This window comes from Venustampulla echinocandica (assembly GCF_003357145.1).
Source record: "Venustampulla echinocandica strain BP 5553 chromosome Unknown scaffold_9, whole genome shotgun sequence".
NCBI classification, from domain to species: Eukaryota; Fungi; Ascomycota; class Leotiomycetes; order Helotiales; family Pleuroascaceae; genus Venustampulla; species Venustampulla echinocandica.
This window is the reverse complement of record NW_022474214.1, coordinates 1,075,493-1,090,253: the sequence shown is the minus strand read 5'-3', so window position 1 is coordinate 1,090,253 and position 14,761 is coordinate 1,075,493. Positions and strand designations below refer to the sequence as shown.

The 14,761-nt window shown below is 51.1% G+C and overlaps 6 protein-coding genes across 6 annotated transcripts; 2 read left to right on the top strand and 4 right to left on the bottom strand.

Annotated features, from left to right (window-relative positions):
* Positions 1–205: 205 nt before the first annotated feature.
* BP5553_09100 (Uncharacterized protein) lies at positions 206–954 on the bottom strand (the record flags this gene model as incomplete). The annotated part of the gene is made up of 3 exons (XM_032017723.1): positions 206–306; positions 391–665; positions 776–954. 3 exons carry the CDS (start codon positions 952–954, stop codon positions 206–208), a joined length of 555 nt encoding a protein of 184 aa, XP_031866366.1.
* A 1,226-nt stretch (positions 955–2,180) lies between these two features.
* BP5553_09099 (Arginase) lies at positions 2,181–3,292 on the bottom strand (the record flags this gene model as incomplete). Its single annotated transcript, XM_032017722.1, has 3 exons — positions 2,181–2,496; positions 2,555–3,138; positions 3,206–3,292. 3 exons carry the CDS (start codon positions 3,290–3,292, stop codon positions 2,181–2,183), a joined length of 987 nt encoding a protein of 328 aa, XP_031866365.1.
* Positions 3,293–4,779: 1,487 nt separating this feature from the next.
* Positions 4,780–7,053, bottom strand: BP5553_09098 (uncharacterized protein; the record flags this gene model as incomplete). The annotated part of the gene is made up of 2 exons (XM_032017721.1): positions 4,780–6,446; positions 6,492–7,053. The coding sequence occupies 2 exons, from the start codon at positions 7,051–7,053 to the stop codon at positions 4,780–4,782; spliced, it is 2,229 nt and encodes a 742-aa protein (XP_031866364.1).
* Positions 7,054–7,417: 364 nt separating this feature from the next.
* On the top strand, positions 7,418–9,162 carry BP5553_09097 (JAB1; the record flags this gene model as incomplete). Its single annotated transcript, XM_032017720.1, has 3 exons — positions 7,418–7,552; positions 7,635–8,935; positions 8,988–9,162. 3 exons carry the CDS (start codon positions 7,418–7,420, stop codon positions 9,160–9,162), a joined length of 1,611 nt encoding a protein of 536 aa, XP_031866363.1.
* Positions 9,163–9,783: 621 nt separating this feature from the next.
* BP5553_09096 (GroEL equatorial) lies at positions 9,784–11,616 on the top strand (the record flags this gene model as incomplete). Its single annotated transcript, XM_032017719.1, has 4 exons — positions 9,784–9,829; positions 9,888–10,054; positions 10,106–10,427; positions 10,478–11,616. 4 exons carry the CDS (start codon positions 9,784–9,786, stop codon positions 11,614–11,616), a joined length of 1,674 nt encoding a protein of 557 aa, XP_031866362.1.
* Positions 11,617–12,265: 649 nt separating this feature from the next.
* Positions 12,266–14,152, bottom strand: BP5553_09095 (Uncharacterized protein; the record flags this gene model as incomplete). The annotated part of the gene is made up of 1 exon (XM_032017718.1): positions 12,266–14,152. The coding sequence occupies one exon, from the start codon at positions 14,150–14,152 to the stop codon at positions 12,266–12,268; it is 1,887 nt and encodes a 628-aa protein (XP_031866361.1).
* Positions 14,153–14,761: the final 609 nt, after the last annotated feature.

The following is a 14,761-nucleotide window of genomic DNA, read 5'->3' as shown; positions in this document are numbered from 1 at the left end:
TAGATGCAAGAGGACTAAAAATGATATGCTTTGCACGCGGCCTCTAGTCCGCATTTCCACTGTCTTATCCACGTATCTCGTATGCGTTCATAGGAAGACCCCACTCGTATTTTGTCGCTCATGAGCTTGGCTCGAATCCTCTTAACTCCCCTCTTGCCATCTCAGGTAACATATTCGCGTGCCGATTTATGCGTCGGAGGGGCCCTCACACGTCGTTGGAATAGACTTGGTACGCCATGACCATCATCCAGATCAAGAAGACACAGCCGACCAGTTCAAATGACCAAGCAGCAGTCCAGCTCTGACCTACAATTTCTCCGGCATTAGCATGAAAATTGTGAAAACCGCACACCATCTTTGGCGTTTAAAAAAAAGGGGTAAATAACTCACAAATACTGTTCTGCTGCAGCCACGCGAGCGTCTCCATACTCGGGCCTTTCACACTATTCCCAGTGACATACAGCTGGCAGTTGCTATTCACGCTCCCTACAGGACCCCATAGCTGGATGCTATCGACGATAAGCCCCACCATCCATAAAACAAACAGGATGAAAGATCCCATTATCACAATTCCAGGGAGGAGTTGCCGTTGCGATATTAGCCAGAGCATGACGACGAGGAAGAAGAGCGAGATGCCTCCAACGGTAATCCAGTATGGGAAATACCTACCATTGTCAAGCATGTCAGTAAGGGTAGTCGTCCTAAATACACCGTCCCCAACGGATAACAAAATCGGCGGTGATAGCAAGAGACGATTGAAACACCAAAAACTCACCATGGAACGCCAACTTGCAGCTGCTGCTGTACGGTGATAAAATTCGCAAAGACTCCTACGATCGTGGAGCTCCCCACGAGCATTATCAGAATCCAAAAATTGAGTTGGACGGGCGGCCAGCGATATTTCGTCCGTACTCGCTGCACGATTTCGGTTATTGTACTCGCCGTTGAAGCCATTTTGAACGATCGGGAAGTTGTTCGGCTTGTTTGTTGTAATTTGCAGGGCTGAGGAAAGCAACTATCGTAAAGCTCGTGTTCTATTCCTTAGGTGGTAATGTCGCCGCCGATTCTCTCTCACTTGCCCAGTCGGGGATGATATCGAGTTCAAGCTTCTGCAGCACTTCGTTCTCCCACCGTATGCCAATGGTACATGTATTGTTCCTGCTGTCGTTCCTGTCCACTATTGCTGCCCAAGCCACCGACTCCGGTCCTCCTATTGAACTGTTGCAGCGCCTGATGCGATCCCACGTCGATGGAGAAGTGCCGCGTGCAGGGCGATGTGCTGGAATCACAGCTGTTCTTGACCGTTCTGTACCAAGAAACGTCTTCGGGTGCGCATGCGTTCGCTGGCACGATGGCGGAGCTTGGCTTGCTTCGCTGTCCTGTGTCCAGGGCCTCGTACTGTTAAATATCGCGACTCGATGACGATTGGTCTTGCTGGCGGTTGGTCGACTGCGTGCCGAACCGGTTGGCGCGGTTTGTTTCTCGGGCGGGATTGAGCGATTGGAAGGGTATTTCAGAGCGAGTGCAGTGAGCGTATGAGAATGAGAATGAGAAACAACGGTAGGGAGAGACACAATGCGATTGTAATAGAGAGGGGGGGAGAATGCGACAATGCGACGATGATGAGGTTGTGATCAAAACATGGTGGGTGCGCACTGTACTCGGTACCTTGTGTGTTCAGGTGGTGACGACAAGGCGTTACATTACAGTACGGATGGCTGGGAGCTGCCGGAAAAGCAGGTGGCAGGACAACCAGAACCCGGAACAACAAGCATGTCCACCACCCACTGCTTGGCCTACGTAGTGCGAGCATACACGCACGGGTAAGAAGTCAAGTACTTCATACAAAGTAATAATAGAAAGAAGACCCCAGAAAAGTGGTACGACCTACTTTCAATGTTTCCCTTACGGAAGTATGGCAGTCCGCATATGTGCGCACAGTTAAAGGCGATAAGCGGCTTCATTCAAGCGTGGCATTGGCAGCTTGTATTGACCGTACCTCGTACAAAGTACTCTATGTGCCTCTTATTGAAGAATCGTGAGTACTCGAGCAGTGCCTAACATATATCCCTTGCTGAGAAGCACCGCGATGTGATATCCGTCAATTCACCAGGTTGAAAACCCCCCACCATGCTTATTACAGAATCATCCCCTTATCCAATCCTAATCCTTCGGACCATTTAGAGCAACGATTCTCCCAGGCCGCATCTGACCAGGGAGCAACCAGCCCTGACCGTCTCATGTGCGCCAATGTCGTTGAGTCCCGAGTCCAGCGTAGGATTGACTTCCACCAAATCCATCGCAATCAGGCAGCCGGTCTCATGGACACATTCTGCAATAAAATCTCCCTCTCGTAGCGTAAGGCCGCCCCGCACCGGGGTTCCTGTGCTTGGAGCCCACATGGGATCAAGTGCGTCGACGTCGAAAGACAGGTGGATAGGCGTGTCCGTCCCGATGTGTGCCAATGCCATATCCATGACCTTTCCGATACCGTGTCTGCATGCTTCAGTAACAAAATCCCAGTGGGGGAAGGCGCATGACATGGAGAACTCACCGATCAATGTCGTGCATGCTAAATGCCTTGATGCCATGGTCCCTCAGAGTCTTCTTCTCGGGGCGATCCACGTCCCTTAATCCAATGTACACAAGCTTCTTCAGACTAATCATGTGCTCCTCCTTGAGCCAGCCAAATATATCCTCTCGGCTCTCCTTGGCAAGGCCGCTCAGGAACGACACGGGCATGCCATGGATATTCCCACTGTCGCTCGCCTCCGGGGTATTGATATCCGTGTGTGCATCTACCCAGATCACTGCTATCTCCCGACCCAGCCGCTCTCGAATCGCTTTGGCGGTCCCCGAGATCGTGCCAATGGCAATGGAGTGGTCGCCTCCCAGAGTCAAGACGCAGCGTCCCTCCTTGGCTTGCGAGTAGACCTGCTCCGAGATCTTGCGGGTGACGGCGGAAACGGCGAGAGGGTTCTTCATGCCGCGATAATCTGGGTCCGAGGCGGGTATAAGCTCTTTGTATGAGTGCACCGTGTCGTCATGGAAGAGCTTGTAGTCTAGTTCATCTCGCAATTGCTTAAGGAGGCCATTCTTGATCAGAGCGGACGGCGCTGCATCAACTCCCGGCTTGCACTGAAGAGGGCCCGTTAGCTTGGTTTGGTGATGGAGGGGGCCATCGTATCGATGTAACTCGACTTACTTGTCCGCCAGAGAAGCCGACGGCGACGACGCCCAGCTGGTCGCCGTGGGTAAGGAATTTTGGTTGAACCATTGATGGGCTTGTCATGGTGAAAAGAGGAAGAATCCCGAGGGGATTGCACAACACGGTTTTGGTGAGTCTTTATCCTCCGTCTGGATCCGGATTCCTGCTGTTTCCTTGTTCTGTGGCGGCGTCGAGTTACACTGCCAGTGATAGCGACGAAGGCGGGGCGGCGGTAGGGCGGCTGGGCTATGGGTAAAACGAGGGGTATTATATTTCGTACGTAGTACTTGGGGTGTGGGTAGTATGGAGTGTGGAGTACGGGGTCTGGGATCACAAATGAGGCTGTTGATGATATCACGATGGGTTTTCAACTTCTTCCACCGGCGGAACCTGGGGGTTTTATGCTCTTGAGGATGCTGGCTCTCATCGGCATTGTGCTGCGGCGGTGTGTCTGTCGACTCGTAAAGGGCTGGAGTTCCGGTCTCTTAGGTAAAAGGGCCATTCTCGTCGCCGTTAAAGTTGAATCTACGCGATGCGCCAGGAATTCCCTTCACTGGCGCGATCCCTAAAAGCAGGAACACCCGCGGTGGAGTCGTGCGTTGCAGGTCGCCCCCGTCGACAACCGCGGCCAAGCTCTGACGGGCTCTTACAGGCTCGTACAGGCTCTTATCGGGTCTGATGGGCTCTGGCACGCTCTGGCAACCAATTATCAAGAGGTCTGGAGGGGCCCGGTGGCGATGGCTTGAAGTATCTGGAAGGTCGCAAGAGTTGGAACTTGGATCACGAGGCCTACACATGTACTCTGCCTACCTTACCTTCGGTGCCTCCTATACAGCGGTGAGCGAGGAAATCCTTGCAGGTATGTGGGGAGCTGGAATGGATTTTCAACATTGTGCTTGGTGCAGAGTAGAGCAGTGGGAGCAGCTAATAATAAGGTATGAAGGTAGAATAATAATACTTCGCAAGGTACGTACTCGTAGTACAGCGAACACTGAACTCGGGGCTATATTCGGCCACTATCAAGTATTACGTTGTGGATACAGGTACCGCCCCTGCACGACCTGCGCTCTAAAGCATCAAGCATTTTGATGTGTGGATACTCGGCCCCTTTGCGTCTTCAACTATACTATAAAACTTATTGTCACATCTAGTTCCTAAAGGTATATCTCCGTAGCGTATAACGGTCGCAAGGACTATGAAAGCACTGGCTGTATTGGCTTCGAACTCACCCGGAGCACATGCCACAAGCCCCGACCAAGATCGCATATTTAGCAGCACCAGCACTGTCACAATTTCAAGACCACTATTACGAAGGATGTTTGTTCCACGAAACACTCTATCGTGACACCAGTACCTTATTGTATATTTTTTTGCAGACTTCAGTCTTTCTTTCTAGTTTTTAAACAATAGTATATAGATTAAAAGAATATGCGCTTCATATATCGCCGGTGTTCGCATGTTCTGTTGAATTAATAGCCTAGTATACCATCTATACATCATCCTTGTGACCGAGATACTTTAAATAATACACCGTGATATAATACAGAGGAGATGCTCCTAACAAGGCTGGATCAGATACCCTCAGCATCACTGCCAATTTGATGTAGATCCCCATCACCACCATCACCACCATCACCACTGTCACCACTGTACGCCCCGAGCCGGCTTAATAGCTCAAATCTCGTAGGGCGCCACGGCCACCTAAACCATGCCTCCAGTATTTCTTTAAACATTCCAGAATTCATGCACCGTACTGGGAACATATCCAAATCCTGATCTCCGCCTCTGGTGGGATCCGTCAATGAGGGGCATTCTTGGAGGATCCATTCGTATGCACCGGGCCACAAAGACTTTAGGCCATCCCGGATGGATTGATTAGGGAACATATGCATGGTAGCAATGATGTACTCAAAAACATCATGATTCGCAGGGTAATTCTCACGCAGGACAGGCCAGATGCCTTGAGGCTGGAAATCAAGTAAGGCCAATTCGTGACGAGGAAAGAATTCCCCTGGGTAAACTCTCAGTGGCTCAAACTCCCTTCGGTCATAGAGAAGCGCCGGGGGGTCTTGCATAACGAAGCGCTGATTATCTATCGAGCTAAGAGCCAACTGCCTAGTCTGGTCTCCGGGGATAGCCGCGAGAGTATCCTTGAGCTGTTTCGTAAGCTGTTCGAGCTCTTTGCGCAGAAGTTCGACGTCTGAACTTTCGCCCCGGTGGATTTGGCATTGCAAGTCAATGATCTCGGCGTGTTTCGCGACCAACGATGCGACAATGTCGGTTCTCCTTCCATCTACCACCCTCCTATAGCGCAAGCCCCGCAGGCGAAGGAATTCAGGTGTCAACTCCCGAGAAGATGTAGAACGGTCGGTATTGGTCGTGTTGAGACCATCGGAAAATTTCGAAAGCTGGCCCGTAGCAAATTGCTTCTCGAGGTCTTCTAGCTCCTTCCAATACCTCCGCCCCTTTTTGTTGCTATTCAGCGATCCAGCTAATTCTCCTTCCTCGTGTGCCTGTTTCAACAGATATTCTTGTGGGACGCTTAGCCGGTTAGATGGCGTCGTGATACCAGACTCCTCCATCCGTTTCATGGCGAGACGGGCCTGTTCCGCCTCTATATCATCGCCCCGACAGAAATATCCCGTTTGGCGGGTAGAAGATGCAATTTCAAAGATCTTCCCACATGAGATTTCGGCTTCTATAGCAGCTTTCTTCCGGATAGCGGCATGCCTTGGAAGGGAGATAAGTCTTTCTTCGTCCGTGACCCAGATCAGCATTCGCACCAGGCCGTATTTTTGGAAGAGCGAATGAGCTCGCACAGCTGCCATTAACTGATGGAGGACGAGCATGGTGAGAGAGGAAAATCCTCGAAAGGACTTTTTGGGGTGATAGGACAAGTTTGCAACAACCAGTAGTGTGTCATTTGGTTTATCTAAACGCGGGTCATCCTTTGTGAGGGGCTCTTGGAAAGGAAGATGCTCTTTCGATAGCACCTTTTCCAGATGAGACCATACTATTCCAGACTTTTCGTATAGCACGTATTTTGAGGCTTTGTCATCAAGTAAAGGTTGAAGGAAAGGCTCATAGAGCTTATAGTCTGGTTCCATAAGAATGTGCGTTCGCGGTTTTAGAAAGTCGTGTAATTTAGACGAAAAAACTCCAGCACCGGGATTTATGTCTAAGATATCGCAGCCAGCGTGTTTCGCAAGCGACGGTCTCATGCGTTCTAATATGTCATCTGCAATGATTAGAAAAAGGGTCGACAGTTATGGCATCAACTTACCGCAAAGTCCTTCACCCACAACATGGACCCTTCTAGTATCTCCTAATGGATTCCTCCGCCTGCCTCTACCATACCTTGTACGGAGAACATCTGCGACTGGTAAGTCGGCTATTGCATCGTCTGGCTTTGTCGAGACGTTTCCGGGGTCGGGCGCCGAGTTCTTTGCTTTCTTTACAGTACGTTGAGACTTAGAGGAGCCCGACGCATCCTTCTTGGATTTGGCTTTGCGGGCGGGTTTTGTCACTAACTTCACTGGGTCCGGATCACCTTCGTCCTTTTGCGAAGATGTGGCTTGGGGATCCTTTATTTTCGGGGCCCGTGGTTTCTTTCGGGCGGTCGTTCTCTTGGATTTCGCCTTAGTTAATGTATCCGATGCCGGGGTGTTCTGTCCAGCAGAAGTATCATCACCTGTAGCCTCCGTGACTGAGGCTGGCGTGGGAGGTTTGGCCGAACGTAGGGGGGCATTTTGGTGGATACATCGAAGACATTGGCGCTGTATGTTTGGGGAGCGCCTAGATCTCCACAGTAATGATCGATTCGTCTTGGAAATGAGGCGCAACATCAACGTCAATGAACTCAGAACAGAAGAAAGGCGAACTTGATGCGAATCGGGATCGGGATTGGGCGAAGGAGTGTAAGGTCGAGGTCGAGGCTGAGAAAGCGACGAGAGGCTGTGGACAACACCAGAAGAAATTCCATGATTCTGCCGCTGTCGACCGCTCACCGCGACCTGAAGTACGTACTCTCAAGAACCCGCGCCCTTTGGGTCTGGGTGATGCGCAACGCTCTATACCCGCCACAGGCCACATACCGTCCAGTCATCATATCTATCTTGATAGAGTACCGGCCATATGCTATACATATAAATGCTACTAGAAAAGCATACTCTCCTCCCCCCGCTTCAGTACCGGTGATCCCCAACAGCTATGGCGGGGTCGACTCTACAGATGTCGGAGCCTATGAGCGTCAAAGAGATCTCAACGATGGCACAGGACTTCCTTTTCAATCCTTCTATTCCGTTGAAACACTGGTTACGCACTGCAGATGCTCTGCGGCGCGAGGTTCGTTGCTTCTACCGCTATCAACCGACAATTGCAATAGGAACGGCGCCTTGAGGAAGTTGGAATGCTAATGTCTCCATAGGCACTTATCTACGAGCAAGAAGAGAACGACCAACAAGCCTACCTTTTACTGATGCGTTACGCTGCACTCGTGACCGAGACGCTCCCACTGCATCCCTCAGCCGGGGAACCTCAGTATCGACAGGCACTGAAGGCTGCCCGGAAGTCCTTACCCGATGTAATAAATCGGCTGGAAGCACTCAAGCCAAGGATCAACTCGCGATATGGCGCATGGCAGAAGGCTTTGGGCTCAAGAAGAGAGCCCCCTATCGGCCTAGAACAGGGTAGACCGAAGCGGCGCTCACAGCTCGATTATGAGGCTTCGGATCCTGCCATTGCTGGCAGGTTAACAACCTTAGCCGCAGGGGAAAACAGCGACCTGGCCGTCAAGTTGGCACACAAGGAGATAGAAAGGAGAACCGCCGTTCGGAAGGCTACGCGGCAGGCTGGGTTGTCGGGGGAAGCGGAGCAGCAAAGGCGGACAGCTGGGCTTTGGGACGACTGGGAAGCTTCTTTGACGAATAATGGTCAAATAACAGCCAGGGACGAGGATGACATACGTCAAAATATGGAAGCTACACGACATAGAATGGAGGGATCTCATGACAACGTCGTAGATGTAGCTAGACCACGGCCGATGGACCGTCTACCACGCCCCGCAAGACCCGACCAAACAAGGAACGGCCGTAGTGAATTCCGATATCCTTCGATCCCCAAATCACTACCGCTAAAATATGAAGAGGGCGAGAGAGAGCTAGAATCTCGATCTATATCACCAAGGGTGACCTACCTTCCGCCAAAACCTCCCAAAGAAAAGTTAGGTGAATTGGCTCCTGCTCCGGTACCACCACGTCGACCAGAAAATGCAACTGAAATACGAGACGACTCTGGGATACCCGGTTTAAAAGCCCCCTCTTCATTCACTTTCAGACCCTCCGCCTACCTCGAGAATGGCAACCCTCTCCGAACAGTGTTCCTCCCACCTGGCCTTCGAGAACAGTTTCTCTCCGTCGCTGCCCTAAACACCCAAAAGAACCTTGAAACCTGCGGCATGTTATGCGGTACATTAATCTCAAATGCGCTATTCATCTCGAAACTGGTCATTCCGGAACAAGAAAGCACCAGTGACACCTGCGAAACCATCAACGAGGGAGCTTTTTTCGACTACTGCGCGGCAGAAGATCTCATGGTCTTAGGCTGGATCCACACCCATCCGACTCAAACGTGTTTCATGAGTAGTCGTGATCTCCACACGCATTGTGGATACCAGATCATGATGCCAGAGAGCATCGCAATTGTTTGTGCGCCGACCAAGAACCCTTCGTAAGTGAATAGCCAGTCCACCTCATAGCCAAGCAATACTGAGATGCAATAGATGGGGAGTCTTTCGCTTGACTGACCCGCCTGGGATGAAGTCTGTACTCAATTGCCGTAAGACAGGCTTGTTTCACCCTCATGACGAAGATAATATTTATACTGATGCCTTGAGACCTGGCCATGTGTTTGAAGCTGAAGGGCTGAAGTTTGACGTGGTGGATTTGCGGCCATAGCGGCTTGTGTACGATGCTAATGAGACCATGCGGTTTGCTTTGGAGCACAGCGTTGGCGTTCGGCTTGCTTAATTTACCCGCTGCATAGACAGCCCCCTACATGAATGTGATGCTACTACAGGTAGAATATAGGCGCTATCACAAATGGAATCAAACTTGTTGCTTATTTTCATCTACACTGACGCGGCCTGTCGCTTTACGTGAGGTTGCGAGGGGTATTATTATCGTAGGGCGAGGCTGACTTCGCTCTGCGTGCTAATTAAACAACAGGTTTTGTAGTTGGAATAATGCATATTAATATTTGGGAAAATGCGCCGGAAGGAATCTTCTGTCCAAATTGGTACCTTGACTCCATTCCAGTGGCTACCTGGTACGGACTCCAAAAGGTAAGGTACCTAGTTACTGGGCTAGGTGTGGCATTATAACATGTCACGTGGACCTATGGCCAGCCTGCAGCTGCCAATCGCGACGCGAAATCTTTCTCGCTTGAAATTCGTAGACAGCAGCAACCGTACACAACTAAGCTTCTACAACATCACAACAAGCTGCAAAATCGATACTTCTATTGCGTTATTTTTGAGAAGTTGATTCAATATCCAGAGACCGAACCCTCCGGCGAAAATGTCTTTCGGTGGCCAGACCCCGACTATTATTGTGCTGAAAGAAGGTCAGTCGGGCTGCCAGAAGCTCCAACATCCACAACGCTGATATCGGGTGGTATATAGGCACGGATTCATCGCAAGGGAAAGGGCAAATCATAACGAATATCAATGCTTGTTTAGCTGTTCAAGCGACCATAAGAAGTACCCTTGGCCCATATGGTGGTGATCTGCTGTTGGTGGACGAAAATGGCAGACAGACAATCACGAATGATGGCGCGACTGTTATGAAGGTACCTGGAGGCAGAACCGAATGCCGGAGCTTGACGGCTAATGAAATATAGCTTCTCGATATCGTACACCCCGCTGCCCGGATCCTGACGGATATCGCGAGATCACAAGATGCGGAAGTCGGAGATGGCACAACATCGGTAGTTGTTCTTGCAGGCGAGATCTTGAAGGAGGTCAAAGAGCATGTAGAGCAAGGTGTCAGCTCGCAGACTATCATCAAGGGCTTGAGGAGAGCGTCGAATATGGCTGTTAATAAGGTGAAGGAGATTGCTGTTAATACGAGCGAGGGCAATAAGCGGGAGACTTTGGGCAAGTTGGCCGGAACGGCGATGAGCAGCAAGTTGATCAAGAGAAATACCGGTTTCTTCACAAAGAGTGCGTTTCTAGCCTGCTATTAAGAGAAAGCTTTGCTAATCAAGCGGTAGTGGTTGTTGATGCCGTTCTTTCTCTCGACCAGGAGGATCTGAACGAAAAGCTTATTGGCATGAAGAAGATCCCTGGTGGCTCCCTAACAGACTCCCTCTTCGTCAACGGCGTAGCTTTCAAGAAGACATTCTCATACGCCGGCTTTGAACAACAGCCCAAGTCCTTCAAGAACCCCAAGATCGTCTGCCTCAATGTCGAACTAGAGCTGAAATCCGAGAAAGACAACGCCGAAGTACGAGTCGAGCAAGTTTCCGAATACCAAGCTATTGTTGATGCAGAATGGCAAATTATTTACGACAAGATGGAAGCCCTCTACCAAACCGGGGCAAAGGTCGTCCTTTCCAAGCTCCCTATCGGCGACTTGGCAACACAATACTTCGCAGACCGAGATATCTTCTGCGCCGGGCGGGTGTCCTCAGACGACCTCGAACGTGTCATTCAAGCCACAGGAGGCTCGATACAATCTACCTGCTCCGACATTAGCCCAGAGCATCTAGGAACTTGTGGTTCGTTTGACGAGCGCCAAATCGGCGGCGAGCGCTTTAACTTCTTCGAAGACTGTCCGGCCGCCAAGACATGCACGCTTGTCCTGCGTGGCGGTGCCGAGCAATTCATTGCTGAGGTAGAGCGCTCCCTTCACGACGCAATTATGATCGTCAAGCGATCTATTAAAAATAACACTATTGTTGCCGGAGGCGGCGCATGTGAGATGGAAGTTTCGGCCTACCTCCACCGTTACGCCGATAAGAATGTCCCACACAAACAACAAGCAATCATCAAATCATTCGCCAAAGCCCTCGAAGTCATCCCCCGCCAGCTCTGTGACAATGCCGGCTTTGACGCTACCGACATCCTGAATAAACTGCGTGTGGAGCACCGCAAGGGCAATACTTGGGCAGGCGTGGACTTTATCAATGAGGGCGTGAGAGATAATCTGGAGGCGTTCGTGTGGGAACCAGCATTGGTTAAGATCAATGCAATTCAGGCGGCGACGGAGGCGAGTTGCTTGATCTTGAGTGTTGATGAGACGATTACGAATGAGGAGAGTGCGCAGCCGCAGGCACCGCAAAGAGGCCTGCCCCCTGGAGCAGCACAGAGGGCGCTGAGGGGGAGGGGGAGGGGTATGCCTAGACGGTAAAAAGAAGTGAAGTAGCAAGAAGTGGCTAGATCTCTGTTAAATCAATAACGATGGTTAAACGGAGTCAGACTCAGGGCATAGATTTGATGAAATGGTATGTATGATTACGTATACATAATACACTGGAGATGAATGGCATATATACCAGTTCCATTCAACGTTGGATTCTAGCTACTCTTGCTCGCGCAAACATAACTCTCTCCTCCCTTCCAGCCGTGTTATTAAAGACAGGACCATATCCATACTTCAAACCTAAACGTAGGTTACCGAACACAAATCTAGGATGGGGCCTAATCGGAGTAGGGAGGGAGGGAGGGAGTGCTGCCCGCCACCCGCTTGCTTTGGGTTTGTAATATTATCATTAGGCTATTATTAATTTTTTAAAGATAGCATCTTTTCAGTTATTCATCTCTCGATGGGGCTGTGACGATAAGCACCGCATAGCCTGCGTATTATACTGCCCTCTGGACATAACGTCCCCCATGGTCTGGCAAATTCGGAGAGCCGGGGTAGTGAGGTTAGCCAGGAGAGTATGAGTGAGGAGGTTAAGAGGGTGATTAACCACCAAGTCTTAGGGTTCGGTGGTATTTGGTACCGAATCATGACGACTAAGATGGCAAGTATATTTCAACCTACACAACAGCCAAACCTAAACACCTCCGACACCCCCAACACCAACACTCCTTAGAGCCTCCTCCGCGGCCCTCGCGGCAGCCTCTGCGTGTAACTGCACAACCGCCTCATCACCCGCAGCACCTCCCCTCTCGTGCGAATCAAATCGATGATCCCCTCCGACGTACCCTGACCCATCCGTATGACCTCCCGCCTCTCCCCCACCATCCCCTTCATCCTGATCAATAAGCATATCCAAATCTGTGTCTGGGTTCTCGTCTACGTCGATGGGGCCTTTGTGGTGATGGTTGACGGCGGAAACGGAAAGCATAGCCTGGAAGGAGTCATGATCTTGGTCTTGGTAATCGTGGTGATGTTGGACATGCTCGGGCTGGTGGTGGTGGGCGGAGGTGTCGTAACTCCCTAAGTGGTGGTGAACATCTTCCATTATTTGGGGGTCCATGATCTGGGGGTCTAGGGGCATGTAGGCGTCTGCCATGCGGGCTATAGGTGCGGGTGCGTGGTGAGGGTGTTGGAGAGGCGGATGTAACTGTATTTGGTGGGTATGGGAATGGGGATGAGACGTATGGGAGGATTGTGAGTTTTGAGGCAGTGTACGGTTTAGCACTTGGGGTGAGACGGAGCCTTGGCCTGCTTCGGCGGGGAAGCCTTTTTCATCTGAGGCTAGCTGATGTTGAAGCTGGTGTTGGTGCTGATGTTCTTGGTGTTGATGTTGTATATGGTGTTGATGTGGGTGTTGGTGTGGGTGTGAGCGACTTAACCCACTCTCTCCTAGAGTAACGCTCCCGTGACTTGATGAAGATGCGGATCGAAGGGCAGCCGGGGAAGGGCGGACACCATCGTTGGCGCGTACAACCGGAGCCTTCCCTAATTCTTTACACTGGGTGCAATTTCTGATCACAAGGCTGACGGTCTCTTTAATACGGACCCAATGGTATTTCTCTGCAATCGTAGCGGTCGTCTTGTTAATCCCGCCATGCTGCAAGATATGCACATTCCTCGCAATCTCATACTGACGCTGTGGATCCGAGATGACTTCCTTTGACTTCAGCATCAGCTTGTCGGTCCCGGGGAGGAGGTTGTAGTGTGTGGCGGCGCTCCTTAGTCTGCTTTTCTCTGCACGATCAGCACCCGCTGGATATTTGCCGTATTTGAGGTAGAATTTGATCTTGTCGAAGCGCTCTTCACTCACAAAGTCCTCGCCCTCAGGGCCCAAATCCCGGCCGTAAATGATGGCATCTATGAGCTGTCCTGGGTAGCTCTTCAGATCCCCTGCTCCTTTTACTCGGCCAATCCGCTTGAATCCCAAGGCATCCCAGATACGGCATGATGCCACGTTCGTTTCGTAGACTAAGTTGAATACGCTGTAGACGTATCCGAGTCGGGGTGCCCATTCGAGATAGCTCTCGCCCATAAGCCGACCTACACCTTTATTCCGCGCTGCGTCCGTCACAAGGAAGCCGGCGTTGCAGATATGGCTGCTTCGCCCGGGGTAATTGGGCTTAATATAAAAACTCCCAAGACACTCAGTAGCCCAATTCTTCCCTTCAACCACCTCGTCCACACCCCCGATGTCCCCTAGAAGCATAATGGCACCAAAGTTCTGGAACCAGTATGAGGCGAATTGCTCGGGTGCCATGGGGTTGAGCATTGGGTATGTATCCCCTGTCTCAATCTCCTTGTTCAGTTGGTCACTGAGATAAGAGAGCAGAGACTGTGGCACTTGGTCCTGCGTGGAAAAGGGAATAATGGTGGCGACGGTAACCCTGTCACGCAGAGTGACTTGCCTTGGGAACACATCGACGGGGAGAGGAGGGCGTGGATCATGGGGATCTGGAAACGGGGAGGTGCCAGACGTGCGATAAATGGTGGGAGCGGTAGGGTCATCGAGCATGGCAGGCATTGCGGTATAGGTATAGGTATAGGTATAGGTATAGGTTGCAATTCTGGTAGAAGAGATTCAGGCACCCAGCACCCAGCACCCAGCAACTATCTATATCTATATACATGATCAGAAATGGTGTCTGCATTGGTACGGACAGCGTCGAGTCTGGTTTTACCTGCAAGAATACTGATCGTCTTCTTTCTGCAGAGACCGCCCCGTCGCATTCAAGCAGCCCGGTCTCGAAAGGTGCCAGGGCAGTAGCCTCCGCGTAACGAGCGTATCGGGAGGATAGGGGGGAGGACACCGCGAATTTCCTATTTGAGGCAGGGCGCAATAGGGGGGAGAACAGAGCTGAGATGTTCGACTGTTGTTCTGAGAACGTCAATTGAACATCAGGGAACCCGTCGCGCCTAAGCGAGAGGCGAGAAGCGAGAAATGGGCGGGCGTGTGTCACGTGAGGCGTGCCGAACCCGGGCCGACGGCAGCGCCGGGAAAATCCCTCGAAATTCTTTATAAATTCCCCCTTTATACCGCTTCGCGACTAATGCGGATGTTGTGTCCTTTTGCAGTCTACCCAGGTAGTCTATGATTGGAGCGGGTAAATACCTGACGCCATCAAACTGCCAA